Source organism: Blennius ocellaris, assembly GCF_963422515.1.
Source record: "Blennius ocellaris genome assembly, chromosome: 24".
In the NCBI taxonomy this organism is placed as follows: domain Eukaryota; kingdom Metazoa; phylum Chordata; class Actinopteri; order Blenniiformes; family Blenniidae; genus Blennius; species Blennius ocellaris.
In genome coordinates, this window is record NC_137673.1 from 6,235,788 (window position 1) to 6,255,896 (window position 20,109).

Below are 20,109 nucleotides of genomic sequence, written 5' to 3' on the forward strand. Positions count from 1 at the left end.
GAGGGGTGATTTTTTTTTCCCCTTATCAGAGGACCTTTTACATCCAGAAGGCTCAGAGATACTGAGCCATATCACTTCCATGTCATGGGGAAAGCCAGCCGCATGAATCAAAATGTATATCTTCAGTCGGACGGCTGTTTAATTTTCCTCGGTTTGTTTTGTGTTCGTTGGACTCAGACCAGGAGGTCGAGCCAAATAATGTGTTTCACATGAACGTCGTGTGACCGCATTCCCTGGAAACATGAAGCCTTTCAGAAACGTAAATTGGCAACTTTGGTTTTGACCGAAGTGTGTCTTTGATGGAACCTAATTCAGAGGATGAACCCTGAAACTCTTTTCTACTGTCGCCGAGAAAACTTGTGTCTTCGATGTGTCGATGGTCAGACATTCATGCTCTCCAGAGGAGAATTCAACTGACATTTCACTTTTTCATACGTTCAGAGGATGAATCACCTCACGTTGGTCGTCCCCCTGCTTTGTCTTTGTCACGACCAAGACGTTAAGTTTTTCTAATAAGCATCAGGTGAGGAGTGATCGACCTTTTGCACTTTTCACCACCAGAAGACTCATATTTACCGTTTATGTGAAAATCAGAACATGCGTGAGATATCTCTGTGCAAGACAATCATTGTCAGCATTAGATGAACCAGCTGACTTCTGTTGTCATCCTTCTTTGTCCCTACATTTACTTTTGTTTTCAATTTTTCTTGCTTCACTTGTCTGTTGAATTTGTCGGATCTGATCTTTGTGATGGTATTTGTGGTCTCCAGAGGACAAATCATGTATCTTTGGTTGTCTTCTTACTTTCTCCCACACTGGAGATTTTGCCCACATCTCTCACACTTTTACACTAAAAATCTTTTTAAAAAAACAAGCAAACAAATGTGTTTATGGAAGCACCAAATGGTGAAAGTGCTCTTGAATCTTCCCTCTGGTGCCGTTATGTGGTTGTAAGTTGAGTTATAAATAGATTCAAGCCTTGTTTATTTCCTCTAAATGTTATTAAGCAGAGACAGAAACACATGTGTCACATGTGAAGATCTATTTTGTGAAGTTGCAGGCCGGCTTTTTAAAGCAGGACACACTGCAGGAATCCCGTGGGTCTATTTTGTGGAATGTTGCAGTTGACGTCTGGTGTGCCGGGGGAGTTTAATCTCAGGAACTACACTCTGCTATCTCACTTACTTCCAAGCTCCGCTGATTACAAACTCCCGTCTCTTATGATGTAGCATAAGGATCCGCTTCGGCTGTATATCTTCCAGCAGTCGACGGAGGTAATATGCACTCCTTTAAATCCTCGCAGGAGGGACGGGAGAAGCGGCAATAAAGGCTTATCTCGTTCAGGTTTTCAGTGTGAGCTCATGACACTGTGACTGGTACAATAGCACACACGGGCTCCGGCTCAGCCATTCATCCCTTCCCTCACCCACTCACCCAGCATCTCCTCCTCTCTTAACCCACATTCATGGCTGCGCTTGTCCCTGCGTCTGTGGCCATCATCCGCCGTCATTCCCCGAGAGGACAATGGCAATTTGTTGTCCAGGCAGTGTGAATAACACACATTTCTCTCAGTAACTTATCACACGACCAACACACTGATTTGTTTGTCACCTGTATGAGTTTTTTTATAAGCTGGACTGACGCCGTCTTCTCTTCCTGCAGGTGAAGCCAAAGGTCATCGAGCCTCTGGACTATGAGAACGTGCTGGTGCAAAGGAAAACGCAGATCCTCAGCGATGTTCTGCGGGACATGCTGCAGTTTCCCACCGACGACTTCCAGGTAAGAAGAAAGAAAAAAAAAACCTCAAATAGTTTGTCATTTGTTTCACTTTACCCCCTTTGAGAGGTCAGTTTGTGGCTGCACAGCACGGACAAAGAATCTTAATAAAGAACCTTCCTTTTTTTTCCCCTTCCGGCTCGTGGATGAGGCTGAAGTCCAATTACACACACTCAGCGTCACGTTTAAACACACTCAATCCTGATCATGGTGATTTCAAATGAAAAAGATGCTTAAGTAAGGAATTGTATGAAGCGTCTGCTTTTTCAATAGAAAATCATTAAAAGCGACTAACATTGAACAAAATGGGTATATTTATATCTATATTGCAAATTTGTCTTCATCAACATTTGAATTCTACAAATCGCAAAAGACTGAAGTGCAATAAATACATTGTGTTTCACCTCATTACTCCAAAATTACTTCATGCTGGTGGCAACAGGCCAGAAATCTGAAGCACAAAAGTGCAAGAAAATGAAGGAACTTACTAAATCAACAAACAGTAAAACGCTGCTGGTGGAATCTGCAGACACACTTGCGTCTGGTCAAGATCGGGCCCAACTGAGCATTGGCCACACACAACAGGATGATGACGAGCAGCTCCGAAAAGCCCCACCTCACCTGGTGACCCCGTCAAACACTCACACGCTCCGCTGGGCGTCAACATCACATCACCGCGGCTCTGCCCTGGATCCCAGCGGGTGGGGCAGAAGCAGAGGCCACAGTGTGATGGTATTAGGAATAAACTGGAGCAGGAGAGCGCTGAGAGGCAGCAGCTTTCTGCTGCAAGCAGGCGGGGGGATAGAGGACTGATCCACACACTGCAGACATGACGGTGGGAGATCACTGACTTCCATCGTCAAGAGATCCTGCAGGAAGGTAACGTCTTGCCTTCTCGCCTTTTAACTCGGCCGCTGTGAGACACGGTTCACAGACACATCGTCCTATCAAAGTTCCCAGTCACTGCTTCCAGACTATTTCGCAATCAGTAGATGATGGGTGGGGTTCATTACAAGGCTGTCTGCAGTGTGTGTGTGTGTGTTCATCTGTCTAACCCACCATATGTTTCACATCAGTGGGCTCAGGGACGGAAGAGAGTGGGGGGGGGAGCGGCGTCCAGACACATGCTGCACATGCACATACACAGACACAAACGCAAGGTGGACGGAGGTGAAGTGTTGCCGAAAAAAGGGTCACGTCTTGTGTTTTATGTGCCGCAAGTGATAAGTCTTCACAACCGCTTCAGCCACAGCCTCTATCTCCGCGCCGGAGTGTTTAATGGCGGCCCGGCATCGCCCGGTGCGGCCCGTGGGAACGTGCCCCCCTGACCCGGTGGCAGCCATCAAAGCCCGGCTTTAATGGCTGTGAAGGAATGCTGCTAATTGGCAGCCAGCAGTTCCTGTTCACAGCTGACAGACAGCAGTGTGGTTGAAGCGAGAGTGGCGGTGTGTGTGCGTGGAGCGCTCGGTCGTCACTGAGCAGGCAGACATGCAGCTCAGACCTCCGACAGCTCAGACTCAGTCTACGTAAGTTCAGCTTTATATGTTAATATTGATTGGATTTTGTGTTTTTTTAACCAGTTTGTGGTTATTTTTGACAAGTTTCAGAATTGTTTATTTAATATTTATGGCTGTTTTGTGTCTCTATGTATGTTTTGGTGGGGTTTTTTTTATAGTTTATAATTTCTTTATTTGTTTACTTATGATTTTATGTGTATTTGTGATTGTTTTGGTTTTACTGTGGTCTTTTCATGTTTCTATATGTGGCGATGTCATGTATAGTTGGAGCTGTTTGCTTTGTCCATGTTGCTATTTTGGTCTCCTTGTTGTGGTTTTCCATGTATTCATGATTGATTTTGTGTGTTGGCATTTTAAATGTCTGTGGTGGGATGGTGGACATTGTGATCATCTTTAAGTATTTTTTATTTTGTTCATACGGGATCTTTTTGTGGTACTTTCATATTAATAGTAATTTTGTATATTATCTTGAAGGGTTTTTTTCTTTTTGGCCACTTGTAGTCTATGTATGGTGGTTTTCTGTGTGTTTGTGATTATTTTTGTATCTTTATGGTCATTTTCTGCTCGTTTGCATGGGTTTCTTGACTCTTAGTGGTTTGGCCTTTGGTCATTATTTTCTTTCTTTGTGGTTATTTAATATCTACTTGTGGTTGTTTTAGTTGCTTCAGAAGGAAAATGAGACATTGCAGTATCCAGTTTTGCATTTCACCAGTATAACATGAATCCTTCCTCTTATTTATCCCCTGCACACAAATAAAAGTAAATAAAAGTGAAACTCGGTAAGATTTGATGCTCTATTGTGCAGCTGAAGTAAGTGAAAAATCATACCCGGCTCAAAGTTTTTTTGTCTGAATGACTGATATGTTCCACCATCGATTCACCATAGTCACAGGAACTTTACATGACGTGTGTGCAGATCAACCAGCATAGAAAAATCGAAGCTGGATGGCTACTTTAAGACCTGATTTGTCGAATCAGGGCAGAAGTTCATGAACTGCAGATTCTGATGAGCGTAAGAATAAAAGATTGAAGAGCAAAGTAGGTCATTGTACCACTGTTTCCTATACTCATCTTTGTGGCTTGAGTAGAAAAGCAGAGCACTAAGTGGTCGCAGTGGCAGGAAAAGCATCCAATAGCAGGGAAGACTTGCCAGCCCAGCAGTGTTTATGCCCTGAGGCGCCTTTTGCTCCTCCGCTATGGATCCTCGCTCCGCTTCTATGGTTGTGCCCATCTAATAAGGCTGGCAGGGGAAAGAATTAGGACCTCAGGAAGCAGAGGCTAATTCTCTTTTTCCCTTTGGAACCTTTAATATCGCCTTTGCTCATTATTACGGCACAATTCCAACATATAAAACCTGCACATGTCCTCAGATAGGTTGTGACACAGACACAGCTTATTCGTCTAACAGTCGTCTTTGTGCCCAAGTGGATCTTTAAGAGATATTCTTTCTCCTGTATGTGGTTGAGCAGCAGGATCTTCTACATTAGGTTATTGATCAACACCTCGTCGCACAGAACCCTGACGTCTTTGTCCTCGTCATCAGATCGTGTCGCACCTTCACCTCATCCCATTTACTCATCAGATTCAAACAGTCTCATCCAACAACACGACATTGACTTTCTTCTTATTGAATATATGAAATCATGCGAGGCTGATGCAGCTCACCCATTCGCGAATTGCGAAGGAATCGGCGTGCACTCGTCTTGTGTCTTCCAGCGGATGGCTGATGGCCTCCAGCTTTAGAAATGCAGCTCACCTCGATCTCTGACCTTCCTTTGAAGACGAGTACAAAGAGGAGTTTCATCTAATCGCGAGGGGCAGCAAAAACACCGCCGGAGCGAAGTGGCTGTGTTGTGTAAACGTAGCAGCAGGACGGCTGAGCGGTGCCAGTCTGTTTTTCATGCCTGCTCCCTGTGTCTCTCCTCAGATCTCCACCCTGCGGCGCCAAGGCCGGACCCTCTTCTCCACCGTGCCAGAGGCTGCTGAGAAAGAAGCTCACTCCCTGTTTGTCCAAGAGGTAAAACTAACACGGGCCCGCTTTTGTCCATTCTTTATCCCTCCATCTGGGCCAAAGCCTCAGCCGGTGCGTCTTGACCAAAGCTCGCCTCCGTCCTTTTGCTTGGAGCGCAGCCATGCTTGTTCTCCCTTCAGGTGCTCCACGAGATCCTGGAGCTTCGCTCAGATTTGTTTATGGCGTGCGGGGCAAAGCGGAGCTGATTAGATTCCGCAGAAAGTGGGCGAAAAAGGCAAACGTTAGCAAACCACTCACGAGATTTTCGAAAGTAGGGGGAAACTGATACGTCCAAAATGGCGCCGTTAGCCTCGGAGTGAACCTGGGATGGCGTGCCCCGCCCGCCGTGGATTGGCCGCAGATGGAGCAGTTGAGTGTTGGTTCGCGTCATGTTGTTTCAGAGGGCCGGGGTCGACTGGGGTGGGGTCCCATGCAGACTGATAGGTGATCAGCCAGGACTTGCGTCATAACCTCATCTGGAGCAGCTGGGATGTTCGCTGCCTGAATTTATTTTTCCTCTCTTTGGCGACCCTTTGAGTCTCCTAACGTGTCTCCTCTGAATTCGCATGAGCGCACGCTGAAATGAATGATCCTGCTGCTGTTTGTTTAGCTGCATCTCATGTTTGTCTTTGTCCTCACTGTACGAGCCACTTCAGACGAACTTGTTCAGCTCTGAACGACACACAACAAAAATCTGGTGATTCCTCGTGATGGGACTCAATTAAAGAACCACAATCATCCATTTAATTATAAGCTTTGGATTTAATTTTGCGGTTCTTATGTGTGTCTGTGTTTTGTTTTAATATTACAGTCGGAATAGCCTTAATGCTCATGTCTACATGTTTAGCATTCTGTGTTCAGCACAGCTGTGCTCTTATCCAAGCTGACAACCCAGTTTTTCAAACTGAAACTTTCCTCCGTTTCATCATCATTTGCTCTGCGACATTGCAATTATAGCTGAAAGGAGGAGCAGGAATTGTCTTCAAACTGCCACTTTAATGTACATTACCGTCTGACCAAAGACGGAGAGTTAATACTGAAAACCTAAATGTTGAGATCAAGGACAAAAATGTGAGGACAGAATGCTAAAGCTGAAGATAAAATATTCAGACTGAATTAAAGTCCAGACTGGGAACACAATGTTGAGATTAAGGACAAAACATAAAGACTAAAGACAGACTGTTGTGAGTAATGGCCACCATCGTGTGGAAACGACATTCGATGTTTGAGTTCAGGTAATAACAGGATACATTACTGAATGTACTGAGCATATAGAGCCACTTCAGTTATACAGTTTAGTTGGAAACTGAGCTTTTTTTAAAGTTTTTAAAAAACATTTTTGAGAAATGTAAATCCATGCTTTCATTTTCTGCCCCTCCAGTGTATCAAAACCTACAAGTCTGACTGGCACTTGGTCAACTACAAGTATGAAGAGTATTCTGGAGATCTCCGCCAGCTCCCAAAGTGAGTATGAACAGGTGGCACCAGGCTTCCACAGTCAAATCACTGACATTTATATATAAATATGTTTAATTAAGCTGGAGGGAACAAATTAATTTTCCATCTTTATCCATTTTTCTGAAAATGTTGTTTTGATTTTGTCTTGGAAATTAAAAATGTATAATGAAATAACATTTACATTTATCATTTACAGCTTTAATTGAACATATGTGTACAATTAAATATAGTATTGTTAAAATTTCCATTTTTAAAAAGCTGTCTGGATTTTTGCTTCTCTATTCGAGCATAAAAGAGCATCAAAATCTGGCTTTGTTGCTCGACTTCTTCGTACAAAGCCTTGAAATGACACCAACTCTGAGAGGAAAAACAAACTTGCACAAGGCAAAATTATTTAAATAAAAAGCTTTGAGTTTGCTGATCTGCCCTCCAACGGCCCGCCGTAAATCTCACTCAGCACAGTGACACTTGGCTTTGTTTACGGTCAACTGTTTAGCCAGAACTCCTCCGACTCGGCCTGAAAGCCTCGAAGATCTCCCGGCGAAAAACAATAGAAGACTTCCTATGTTATTCTACCAAGGATAAGCGGCACTATTCTGGGAGCGCGGCTGGCTCCCCTAATTAAAATAAAAGGAAAATATCACAATGCTTCCAGTGTCCTTGGACGAGCCACTTTCCTTGAGGACAGGAATGAGCTCTGCAGATGTCGCGCCTGAGACGTTGTCGAGTAAAAAACGGTTTGGTCTTGGCCTTGAGACTGTTTATCCGAGTGGTTTCCCCAGAGCCTGCGGGGGTCTTGTAAAGGTCAACGGTCAAACTGTCCGTCTGGGGATTGAGCTGCTCTCAGAGAAAGCAGCTGCAGACAATAAAACGACTGGAGTTATTCCAGCGATATGTGTTCGGAAATCGTATTATTTAGACGCCTTTTCCCAGCTCCATGTCTCCACAGTGATCGTCTCCTTGTGACTTTCAGTAAGGTGGTGCGACCTGACAAACTGGCCCCCCACTTGTTCGAGGTGGATGAAGATGTGGAAAAAGACGAGGTAAGATCTCCAGTCCCACGTTTCCAATCCTGCTCATGTGATGACAGATCAGCCTGTGAGGGTTTTTGTATTTTTTAACATGAAGCTGTCATTGAGTCATATTCAGCCCAATCAAACTACTTTGATTGGGCTGTTTTCTCATTTATTTCCATTTGGGCTACCTTTTTCCTTTATATAATACTTTTAGATCTTCTCCACATCTTTCACGCCTTCTATGGCCTGTTTTTCATGGCTACTAACCTATTTTAATTGGTTTTCTTCATCTTCTAGCATGGTTTAATAAGATAACTTGACCATCTTAGGAATTTTAGCTATATTTCTTTCTTTGCAATTTTATCAGTTCTGCCCTTTTTTTATCTATTAATTTGAACATTCTTAGAGGCGCTACAGACTCCCGGGAACAATTCATTTCAATGTTATGTCATTTACAAAAGAAACACACTGAATATGACCTACCAGATTTATTGGGTGTGTATTTAAAAATTAATATTGTCGCTTGCACTAGCTTCCTGCTTATCTTCAATATTTTAATCATTTGAATACTGCAAAAACTGTCACCTTATTGGATAAATCACAATGTATTTTTTTCGCCGATACTCTAGCATGTCTTTCAATTTACAATTGTTGCAATTTCCCCCAATGTGGGATTTGTCTGATAAAGGGTTAATAATGACTGCAAAAGCAAGCAGTTCGTGCTCCCTCCAGGCCCCGGCCAACTTCATCCAAACAACAACTGAATTACAAGGAACGCAGACTTGAGCTTTTCATTCATTGCCCGACATTTATTTCATTTCGTCCGTCTTTTACGAGCTGTCCTCTGGCTCTGTTCTCTGATGTTCCCGGCTCCACTCCGCTTCCAAGAATAGCCGACATTTTCATGACATTAGTGGAGTTAAAAGATCACATCCCTTTGCAGTGATTACCTCGCTTGAGGCGCCGATCGGACTGAAGGTCGGTGACCTTTAGTGGACAAACTGTCATAACTGAAAAGCCCCTGAGATGACGGAGGGGCATGCCGACCTTAATGAAGAGCTGATTGTTGATCTGAAAGCAAAGTGGGCAAATAAATGTGTGGGCGTTCAACACATGCACACGCTGAAATATGCTTTTAACGCAGCTGTTTGTGTCTGCTCCACCTCGCCCTGCAGGACACGGCCTCTCTCGGGTCCCAGAAGGGAGGGGTGTCCAAACACGGCTGGCTGTACAAAGGCAACATGAACAGCGCGATCAGCGTCACCATGCGGGTGGGTAAAGTTTACAGGTTATTAAATGTACCTGTGGGAGATCCTCCCGCATTCCTCTCTGCTCTGAGAACAACAGGAACCTTCCCAGTACTGTGGGCCTCTGTTTGTTACCACAGTCCTTCAAGAGGAGGTACTTCCACCTGGCTCAGCTGGGCGACGGCTCCTACAACCTCAACTTCTACAAAGACGAGAACACGTCAAAGGAGCCCAAAGGGACCATTTTCCTGGACTCGTGTATGGGGGTTATTCAGGTAAACCATTCACACTGGCGACATTTCAACTGGTTAAAGTGAAATCTGAGAATTCGTCCCAAGTTGACTGCTCGTGCCTTGGAACCTTCAGAACAGCAAAGTGCGTCGGTTCGCCTTCGAGCTGAAGATGCAGGACAAGAGCACGTTCCTGCTGGCGGCAGACGGCGAGGCAGAGATGGAGGAGTGGATCAGCACCCTCAACAAGATCCTGCACAGCAGCTTCGAGCAGGCCATGCAGGAGAAGAGGAACGGGGACCTGCATGATGGTAACTGTTTCATTTATTCATGCTTCCCTCTGTTTGTGTGGCTCTCAGCGCCTGCTGCACCTGCAGGCTCCATCAGTTCGCCCGCACCCCACGGGACAATGTCTCTGCAGGGTGTTTCTTCATCATTATCAATATTTTTATTTTTTTTTTAAATAGATCAACCTCAGCTACCAAAGCTCATGCTTATCTCTCCAACAGATGAGGAACATGGAAAAACAGACCTCTCCTCCGGAAGTTTTCAAGACACCTTTCAGGTAGCCTGTATTTCCATCTGCGGCAACACGCAAAGCAACGGTTGCCCCTGCTGTTTGTTCGCTTCGGTCAGATCCCTCCCCATGCTCGTTTCCCCATCCTGCAGCAGTGCGTCTGAGGTCCCATGAGTTCACTTGGAAGGAGTCAGAAAAAGAACTGCAGCTTTGCTTTGTGCGGAATAGCTGAGCAGATGTGGTTCTTGCGACCAGTCTTTCTCTTGATGCTCACCAAGAAAACATATGGTTCGGTGTGTTTGATCTGCAAATGTTGAACACTTGTGCAGCAGTGTTACGTGGCAGCCTGAAAACAAACTTTGAGTAAACAACATTCTGCATTTAGCCGGATTATTAAGCCAGGATTTGGGTTTAAAGCTGCAAAAAAAGGGCTTTTCACATACATGCTTCATGTACAAAATAAGGTCATCTTTGTACGTCAGTATCCTAAATATTCTCACAAAGCCATTCTCATTCATATAGCAAAGGGCCACATTAGCATTTGCAGCAACACCTGCCTCAGCTGTGACAACTTCACACGGCTAAGGTTGCTAAATCAATCAGTAATTAAAAGATTATAAGTTACTATTCTTGATAAAAACATATTTTTCAATCGTTCAAAAATATGTAAAAGAATTGCTACTCGATGTGAGACAAAGTATTTGTGATTTGTGTGCCTGATCCTCCGACACTTTGAAAGTTCCCTTAAGTAAAGCAACTAAGGCAACAATAGATATTTTAAATATAATTAAATATACTAACATAGTATTTTATAGGATGTTAGGAGTGTGTTCATAGGCGATTTCAAAGTAGCCATATTGTTGGGTTCCAGCTGGAGCTGCACAGTCTTACTTTTGCTTGTTTTGATTAAATAGACTGCCAGGGATATCGAATCCAAAATGCGAAGTGAAGCCCGACTCAAGCTGTTCACTCTGGACCCGGACACACAGGTGACAGAAATAACACACACTTCCGTAGCAGTGATGAGTATCGACGTTTGACGCGACCATTGTCGTGGTGCTCTGTAATTGAAGCCCGTCGACAGCAGTGTCTGTTTCCACAGAAACTGGACTTCTCGGGCATCGAGCCAGACGTGCGGCAGTTTGAGGAGAAGTTTGGGAAGAGGGTCCTGGTCAGCTGCAACGACCTGTCCTTCAACCTGCAAGGCTGCGTGGCGGAGAACGAGGAGGGGCCGACCACGAACGTACGTTGATGGATGCGGCAGCTGGTGGCACACGCTTCCAGCATTATGTTTTTTTGCAAACCAGGGCGAGCTTTAAATCACTTAAGGAGATCAGAGAACGGTTCTGTTGGCACATGGCGTGGCCGCTGCTATGGTAACGAGCCCGCGCCTCCCAGTGCGCATTAGCACCAGTGTGATTGACTGGTTTCCTGCCGAGGTCTCCGTCTGCGAGGAAGATGGGCTCCTCCTGTATAAAACCACAGCTGTTAGCACGTCGCGGCACACACACACACACTGGTGGGGCTGTGTAATGGAAACAGTGAATGCTCCGGATGGAAAATGAGACGTTCATTACAGCACGTTCTTCTCCTCTTCATCCAAAGGTGGAGCCTTTCTACGTGGTCCTGTCCCTCTTCGACGTCCAGAACAGCAGGAAGATCTCCGCAGACTTCCACGTGGATCTCAATCACCCGCTGGTTCGACAAATGACGTCCGGTCACAGCGGTAAGCCGGAGCCGCAAATCAACGGCAGCAGCGGCGACGGCCCTGTAGGGGGCCGCAGGCTGGCCAACGGGCTCCCGGAGGGGGCCATCCAGTACCCCAGGCAGGGCGTGTTCTCTGTCACCTGCCCTCATCCGGAGATCTTCCTGGTGGCTCGAATCGAGAAGGTCCTCCAGGGTGGGATCACACACTGCACTGAACCCTACATGAAGAGCTCTGACTCGGCGAAGGTGCTCAACCCGATGGACACAAGCACTGTGCACATCTCCTCTCTCAATATAAAGTGAAATCAGTAATATCTTTCTCATCCAGATCGCTCAAAAGGTGCTGAAGAATGCCAAGACGGCCTGCAGCAGACTGGGACAGTACAGGATGCCATTTGCCTGGGCTGCAAGGTAGCATCAGGACCCGACCAACACTCTCGTGACATTTGAGCGCAACCTTATGAGTGTGGCTGTGCAGAGAAGAATGACACACAGAAAACACATGGGAATGGGCTGCATGTTGCTGAAAGCCTGGTGACGGATGTGACAGGTGGAATCTTGCAAGTGCCCGCAATATCGTGGTCATATATGTGCTGAAAATGGACTAAAGGTGGAACAGAAGTTACAGTTACCTTAATTTAGTGCAATATAAAGTTTGTCTGACAGTGAAAATACTTTTCATTCAGCCAAAAATAGACTCCTGCTAAACTCCCTGCAGTTGAGGAAAAAGTGTGAAAAGCCGTGAAAGAGAAGGCTGCCTGCAGGGACACATCTTAAAACTTGTGGTGTAGCAGTGAGGCGTGCTGAATCTTCAGTGAAGTCACTCCTTTTTTTTTTCTCTCTCTCTCTTTTTTTTTCTCGTGCTCTCTTGCAGGCCTGTTTTTAAAGACGCGTCAGGAGTTCTGGACAAAAGCGCCCGTTTCTCGGCTCTTTACCGTCAGGACAGCAGCAAGCTGTCAGACGAGGACATGTTCAAACTGCTCACAGACTTCAGAAAGTATGTCGTCTGTCCCCTCTCCAATGAACCTGCTTTGATTTGTCTCTCATAATACAAATGTCTTATACAATATTGCTCCTTTCCCAACAGACCGGAGAAAATGGCCAAGCTCCCCGTGCTCTTAGGGAACTTAGACGTGACTATCGACAGCGTGGCGCCGGATGTAACCAGTAAATCCTGCAAATATTTACAAAAACTTTCCGAAACAGCTATTTTTAACCACTTCCACTGTGACCGCCTGTAATGAGCACGCTCTTCCTGCTCTGCAGATTGCGTCACTCCGTCCTACATCCCTGTGAGGGGCTTCGAGGGGAACGGGCCGGGCAGCGCTCTGCTGGAGGTGGAGGAGTTTGTGCCGTGCATCGCAAAGTGCTCCCAGCCGTTCACCATTTACAAAAACCACCTGTATGTGTACCCCAAACACCTCAAATACGACGGGCAGAAATCGTTCGCAAAGGTACATTCAGCTAACGTGTGTAATGTGACTTAGCGAGCCGAGTTATCCAATCGGAAACATTGATCATTCTGTAAACCTGAGCTTTTCCAGTGTCGGTTACACAAAGTGCACAATCATCTTTTACGTGCAGCGTAAACAATATGGCCAAAACGCATTGGCAGGGTGTCTTGTGTAGTCATTGCAGCCCGCTGGCAGCTGCCCGCAGCTCATTGAGCCAAGCAGCAGAGCTGTGTGGAATTATCCTCCTGCAGAGCAGCAGCTCCTGATTAATGCATTAATACAGGCTTGTTATTTTCTCTAGGTCAGCTCTCTTTTTATTTTAAATGAGAACGCTCACATCTCTGCCTCAAATATTTCCCCTGCACATCTGAAATAGTCGCAGGAGAGAGAGTGTTCTCCAGAAAGTTGCTCGGGGAGATTAAACGGCTCGTGCTTTTCCATTATAACCTGCCTGTGCTTCTTTTGAAACTCCCGTCTCCTCTATTCAGGCGCGGAACGTCGCCGTCTGCATCGAGTTCAAGGACTCTGACGAAGACGAAGCTCAGCCGCTGAAGGTGCATTTCCATACCACAAAAACACTGAAATTAACAGACGAGTCGAACTGAGTCCCTTGAGTTGGACGCAACTTCATGAATTGAAAAAAAACCAAATCTCAACTTCACTTGAGATTTGAGTCCTTTTAGACAGGACTTGATGTCCTCCATATAAAAAAGAAAGACATTCCGCTGTGCACGCCATCAATCCAATGTTGTGTTTAAACCAAGGACAATTATTAGATAGTCACTTGTGATGGTCATTTAAAAGTCACTTGTAAAGATAGTGCGCAAAAAACAGGTTCAAAGGTAATGTAGATATTGTAGAATAACAAAATAAAATGCTTTTAACTAACTGACTTTTAACAAAATATGTCAAATATTATGTACACTAATTCTATTGTCATAGAAAATCACAAAAGCCTGCTTAACCTCCTTATTTGCTTCCAAATACAACATCAGTGACTTTACTTATAGTTACAGCACAGTCATATTTGAAGATTTGTACTTTAAATGACACATATTTGATTGAAATCTTAAAATGTGTTTGTAAAATGAACTTTAAAAAAATGTACAAGCTCATATTTACTTAGATTAATACTGAAGTTGTATTTAGATGTTTTACTCATTAGCTAAATGAAAAAAAAAGCACTTTTCCCACTGTGCTATGATGCGTTGTGGATTAAGTCTTTCTTTTTCAATGTGCTGCAGTGCATCTACGGCCGTCCTGGAGGGCCTCTGTTTACTAAGCAGGCCTATGCGGCCGTGCTGCACCACCAGCAGAACCCCGAGTTCTACGATGAGGTATTTTCACTCGCGTCACTCAGAGTTTCATTAATGTAATGGGTATTGCAGTGGATTCATTAATGGCTGCAGAGTCATTGCATTCACTTTGCATTGAATTCTGCAGGCTTTTCTGCATTTTTTTCCCCCTTCCTGAGTTTGTATTACCTCTCCTCACTTTCAGATAAAGATGGAGCTTCCAACACAGCTGCACGAGAAGCATCACCTTCTCTTCACCTTCTATCACGTCAGCTGCGACAGCAACAGCAAGAAGAAGGACCTGGTGGAGGCTCCAGGTCGGCTTCACTCCCGCTGCTCAAAGCCCCACGGTTTATTTTACGTGTCCACAAAGTGAAAGAGCAACGAATGAAAGCCAGCAACCGCCGTGCACCTCTCTTATTATTGGTGTCACCCTCGTTCTGTGTCCTCAGTGGGTTCGGCCTGGCTGCCGCTGCTCAGGGACGGCAGAGTCATCACGAGTGAACAGCAGCTGGCCGTCGCTGCAAACCTGCCCGCCGGGTACCTCGGCCCACAGGACAGCGTCGGCAAGGTGAGGCAACACATGAGCGTGAGATGGGGGTTTTTTTTGGGGGGGGGGGGGGGGTTGACTTGATCCACTTGTAAATGGGCTTTCGTTTATTTCCACTTTCACCCTGCAGCACTCAGGACTGGAGATCAAATGGGTAGATGGAGGGAAACCACTTTTCAAAGTCTCGACTCATCTTGTTTCTACAGTTTACACTCAGGTACACACACGCCTCGGCCAATCCTTCGCAGCACGCCGCGGTGTCTCGGCATTAATTTCCAGGTGTTATGTACCTACATGTTTTTTTTAATCAGGATCAGCACTTGCACAACTTCTTCCACCACTGTCAGAGCATGGAGGTTTCAGCTCAAGCTTCGGAGGGAGAGCTGGTGAAATACCTGAAGGTACACAGAGCTGTGTTTATTTCTGGTGCCCCGAGGGGAAACGAGCACACCCTGTTGTTCATGCCCCGTCAAATCAAGAACATGATCAGTCATCCATTCGCCGCGTTTCACCTTCTTCACTCCTTCCCAGAGCCTCCATGCTATGGAAGGTCACGTGATGGTGAACTTCCTCCCCACCGTCATCAACCAGCTGTTCTGCGTCCTGACCAGAGCCACGCATGAGGATGTGGCCGTTAACGTGACCAGGTCCAGTCACACACAATCTCATTCCACGTCCAGGAGTGCAGCTTTTATCTGGCTGGCTTTGTCCCGCTTCATCTAACCTTAATCATAATAGCTAAATGTCTTAATGTGGCCTTGAATTTAACCAACAAATCATCTTGAAGATTTCAGTGTTTTTAACTTGAGAGTGGAGCGGACAAATGTAAGTTTCAGACCCCACAAAGGCAGTAAATTAGGGACACACACACACACACATGCACGGAGCTCCTGGTTTCCAGCAGTAGAAATCTTTCCACTAAACTTTATGTGGATAGAATCTGAATTGTGACTTCTCTTCTTTCATTTGGAAGTCTTTTTAATGGCCTCAGTCCTTTTTCTCATTAGTCCTTCACCTTCAGCTCCTGCGCGCCATGTGTGTTTTATATCTCAGCCGTGTGCGAGATGAGTCTTTGAAGCTCTGTGGGCAGCGTGTAAATGAGGATGAATGCATTTGACTCCTCTTTTCTTCCTCTCCAGGGTGATGGTCCATGTGGTGGCGCAGTGCCACGAGGAAGGGCTGGAGCATTACCTGAGGTCGTACGTCAAGGTGCAGTCCTCTGTGATATATATATATATATACATATATGTGCCCTATCAACACCTTGTGTTTGCATACCCAGTGAGGATTGACGGATTGTCACCTGCTCTCTGCAGTTTGTGCTGAAGCCTGAGACTTACTCCTCCACTGTGGCGGTGAAGACGGTCCACGAGGAGCTGGCTAAAGCCATGACGGCCATATTGAAACCCTCCACCGACTTCCTGACCAGCAACAAGCTGCTGAAGGTATAAGTTTAGACCCCTGTCGCGTTGTTGTAATTACGTGCCTTTGTGATTGTTTTCGTGCTTTTTTTTTTTTTTTTACATTTTTTTCTCTTTGAGTTTATCTTGCAGCACTTTGTATCTTTATGTGGTGGTTTTCATATTCGCGATCGTTTTTATTATAGTTTTGTGTCTTTATGTGATCATTTTGTGTCTTTGTGGTAGTTTTTGTGCTGTTGTGATATTATGATGGTATTGTATTGTGATTGTATGTATTCTCTCTCTATGTAGTCATTTTGCACCTATCATAGTAGTTATAACTGCTTTGTCCTTCACTGTGCGGCTCTCAGAGCTTTTAGGACTCCTGAGAAGAGACAGATGTTTTTTTAACATTTGGTAGAAAGTCAGACATGGAGCGTGTTAGTTTGTTGGGTACTGACTGTGTGTTTGCGTTGCAGCACTCGTGGTACTTCTTTGAGGCTCTGGTGAAGTCCATGGCTCATTATCTGATGGAGAGTGGGAAGGTGAAGGTAGGCCTGCTGTCCTCGCGGCGTTCCCTCCACCAAATCTTTCTCCTCTTCAGCCCGACTTCCCCCTCACTTCCTTCCTGCCGTGCACGTGCAGCTCTCCAGGAACCAGCGGTTTTGCGCCTCCTTCTACCACGCCGTGGAGACTCTGGTCAACATGCTGATGCCGCACATCACCCAGAAGTACAAAGACAACCTGGACGCAGCTCGCAACGCCAACCACAGCCTGGCTGTGTTCATCAAGGTCGGTCTGAGTCCCTGCAGCTCGCACTGCTGTGCTCTGAGATCCTCAGATTGAGGCTCGGCTCCACAGCCGTGAAACTTTGAAACGAATGCTTCTATGCAACCCACGTGTTTTGTATTTGCAGTTCTTTACATGTCTTTACATCTCTGTGGGGTTATTTTGTGGTGCTGGATGTCTATTTTTTTTGGGTTGTGCTTGTTGTCTCTTTGTGTTTGTTCTGTGTCTCTGTGCTGCATGTGTTACTCTCTTGGTGGTTGTTTCTCTTGTCTCGGAGGATTTTTGTGTCTGTATGTGGTCGTATGTGTTTTTATGTTGATTTTGTGTCATTGTGTTGTGCGTTTTTTTTTCTTCTGTTGATTCAGTGTCCTCTTTTCTATTTTGTTCTGTTTTATGTTGGTTTTGTGTGTTTTTGTCTTGCTTTACGTTCATTTGTGTTGATTATGTGCAAATTTTATGAATCTTTGACTCAATTATGTGTTTCTATGTCGCTTTGGGGGCATTTTTGTTTCTCCATGTTTGTTTTTTTATGTTCTTGATTGGAATTTTGACACATTCCTGCACCGTTTTTCCCTCAGCGCTGCTTCACCTTCATGGACAGAGGCTTCGTGTTCAAGCAGATCAACAACTACATGAACTGTTTTGTTCCCGGAGACCCAAAGGTGATGCGACGTTCTCTCAGGATTTCATCCACTCTTTGAAGCACTACGCTGAAGCTAACGGAAAGCCTCTTGTGTGTTTCTTGCAGACTTTGTACGAGTTTAAGTTTGAGTTCTTGCGGGTCGTGTGCAACCACGAGCACTACGTTCCCCTCAATCTGCCCATGCCCTTTGGGAAAGGCAGAATACAGAGATTCCAAGGTACGAGTCACACACCATCTAATATATACCACATAAATCCCGCGAAATCTTAACTCAATACGCTCTGCATACTATCGCAGATTTGCAGCTGGATTACTCTCTGACCGACGATTTCTGCCGAAACCACTTCATGGTGGGCCTGCTCCTGAGGGAGGTGGGCGGAGCGCTGCAGGAGTACAGGGAGATCCGTCTGATCGCCATCCAGGTGCTGAAGGGGCTGATGATCAAGCACACGTTTGACGACCGCTACACTGCGAAAGTAAGATCTGCAACTCTCTCGACAAAGCTCCATGATTTTATTAATGTCTGTCAACGGCAAGCGAAATATAATGCACTGAAACAAGACGCGTGGAATAACACCAACATGTCTCATTATTGTTGTTTATTGAATTATGTGATGCACTTTAGCACTCAGGGCTGACACTTAAGTCTCCTGCTCCTGTTGCTTGTATATGTTCATTTATATATTCATGACCCTGCCTCTACAGAGCCAACAGGCCCGCCTGGCCACCCTCTACCTCCCTCTGTTCGGCCTGCTTCAGGAGAACGTGTACAGACTGGACACCAAAGAGCCTGCTCCTCTCAGCAACCACACTGTAAGCCTGCCATCTAGTGGTGCAAAGAATGAACTGCACTCAGACATTGGCACTTTTTGTGTTGAGGCTGTTTGTTGCTTTCTGTCCCAGAACATGAGAGAGGACTCCCTGGCACCCGCCTCCATGGTGACCCCTCAGAAACCTGGGAGCTGCATAGAGAACGCTCTCCACAAGGATGTGTTTGGCGTCATCTCTGGAACAGGTGACTCTCAAATGTGGAAGGAACATCTTACCTCATTTAAAATTCAAACGAGATTTCAATTCACAAGAGACATCTCAATCCAGCCTATTAATTAGATTTTGCACCGCAGGCCTCTTTTTACAGTAGGATCACTGCAGATTTGGATGTTTTTGTTGCCGTTGCTCCACTAAAAGCTGCTCTGTGTATCAGCCTCGCCTCATAGCTCCACTCCTAACGTCAGCTCGGTTCACCACGCAGACTCCAGAGGATCTCTGATCTCCACCGACTCTGGAAACAGCCTGCTGGACAAGAGCAGCGACAAAACCAACTCCCTGGAAAAGGTAATCTAGCAGCTCATCTGTAATGTCAGAGGATCAGTACTTACTTGCCTTTTCTTTTATTCTGTTTACTTATTTAAATGTAATAACATGAGGAAAATATTCACTTTGACCTGCTATCACAGCCTGAGTGATTAACCCATGTACATTATATTTTAATTAAAATGCAAGAAAACGTCTAATATCTGACAATGTTTCCCTGAAAACCAAGATACTTTTGCACATTTTAGAGCCTCCAAACGACTAAAGTGTCTTCAAATCGCTGCACGACTGCCGATTTTGGTCTCCTTTCAGTGATGTCAAGTCTCTTTTTGGTCATTTTAGTGCCTTTTTGTAATGTTTGTGTGTTTGGTTAGTTTTATGTCTTCTTTGGTCAGCGTGTGTTTTGTTGTTTTGTGAGTCTCAGTGGTCTTATTTGTGGCATTTTGTAGATTTTGTGTCCTACTGTGGACATTTTATCATTCTTTGTGGTTCTTTTGCACTGCTTTGTGGCCTTCTTGTGTGCTTTTTGTATTGGCGTTATGTTTCTCTTGTGTCAGGTTGTGTCTCCTTGTATTTCTGTTGTGTGTTTTTGTGATCATGTTATCTCTTGTTGTGGGCACATTGTGTCTCTGTGGTTCTGTGTTTTTGTTGTCATGCTGTCCGTTTGTGTGCTTTGCATAATGGTGTTTCTACTCGGCTCATCGTTCTTGTAAACATCAACGTATAAACACACAACAGGAGCATACAGATCAGGGCGGCCACCAGCAGCAGCTGCTATCAGCACCTCACATGATGACGTGCACAGTTTCCTTCCTCTGATCACTTTCATCTCTTCCCGTCTCATTGTTTTGGTTTCTAAGCAGGCGTTTCCACCAGACTGGCAACAGCATGTTGTAACTTCCACCTTTGACATGTTAGAAAACACTCAGAGATTCAAGGACGGGGATGAGACAGGGTCGTCTTGAGCCACAGTCACCAGGTTTTTTTATGTTCTGCAGTGATGACAACTGGTAGCCTCTAATCGTGTTGAATTATCTCCATTTTTGGACGTCCTCCTCTCCCCAGAGCCCCCAAAGCCCCGCCCCCTGCCCTGTAAGCTCCTACCAAAAGGAGAGGTTCACCAGGAGGCACTCGGTCAACGTGCCCCCCCTCCCTCTCGTCCCCGAGGAGCCCCCGGCTGGCCGT

The 20,109-nt window shown here is 45.4% G+C and overlaps 1 protein-coding gene across 4 annotated transcripts in view; it reads left to right on the top strand.

Moving 5' to 3' along the window:
- The window catches only part of LOC308147509 (dedicator of cytokinesis protein 9-like), a gene marked incomplete at its 5' end in the record, with an annotated part of 43,319 nt that overhangs the window by 14,184 nt on the left and 9,026 nt on the right, over nt 1-20,109 (top strand). For 3 of the 4 annotated variants that reach the window (XM_080519706.1, XM_080519705.1, XM_080519707.1), the window contains 32 exons: nt 1,663-1,779; nt 5,221-5,310; nt 6,686-6,768; nt 7,736-7,805; nt 8,954-9,049; nt 9,166-9,300; nt 9,392-9,566; nt 9,765-9,820; nt 10,687-10,761; nt 10,875-11,015; nt 11,378-11,725; nt 11,808-11,890; nt 12,354-12,476; nt 12,567-12,646; nt 12,746-12,933; nt 13,422-13,487; nt 14,178-14,270; nt 14,434-14,545; nt 14,681-14,799; nt 14,909-14,995; nt 15,090-15,179; nt 15,310-15,425; nt 15,918-15,987; nt 16,095-16,223; nt 16,658-16,729; nt 16,824-16,970; nt 17,546-17,629; nt 17,716-17,827; nt 17,908-18,086; nt 18,316-18,423; nt 18,514-18,625; nt 18,815-18,945. In XM_080519706.1, coding sequence (XP_080375832.1) covers nt 1,663-1,779; nt 5,221-5,310; nt 6,686-6,768; nt 7,736-7,805; nt 8,954-9,049; nt 9,166-9,300; nt 9,392-9,566; nt 9,765-9,820; nt 10,687-10,761; nt 10,875-11,015; nt 11,378-11,725; nt 11,808-11,890; nt 12,354-12,476; nt 12,567-12,646; nt 12,746-12,933; nt 13,422-13,487; nt 14,178-14,270; nt 14,434-14,545; nt 14,681-14,799; nt 14,909-14,995; nt 15,090-15,179; nt 15,310-15,425; nt 15,918-15,987; nt 16,095-16,223; nt 16,658-16,729; nt 16,824-16,970; nt 17,546-17,629; nt 17,716-17,827; nt 17,908-18,086; nt 18,316-18,423; nt 18,514-18,625; nt 18,815-18,945 — 3,687 coding nt within the window. Of the gene's footprint in view, nt 1-1,662; nt 1,780-5,220; nt 5,311-6,685; nt 6,769-7,735; nt 7,806-8,953; nt 9,050-9,165; nt 9,301-9,391; nt 9,567-9,722; nt 9,821-10,686; nt 10,762-10,874; nt 11,016-11,377; nt 11,726-11,807; nt 11,891-12,353; nt 12,477-12,566; nt 12,647-12,745; nt 12,934-13,421; nt 13,488-14,177; nt 14,271-14,433; nt 14,546-14,680; nt 14,800-14,908; nt 14,996-15,089; nt 15,180-15,309; nt 15,426-15,917; nt 15,988-16,094; nt 16,224-16,657; nt 16,730-16,823; nt 16,971-17,545; nt 17,630-17,715; nt 17,828-17,907; nt 18,087-18,315; nt 18,424-18,513; nt 18,626-18,814; nt 18,946-20,109 lie in introns of all 4 variants that reach the window. The other variant, XM_080519704.1, reaches the window with a different exon arrangement.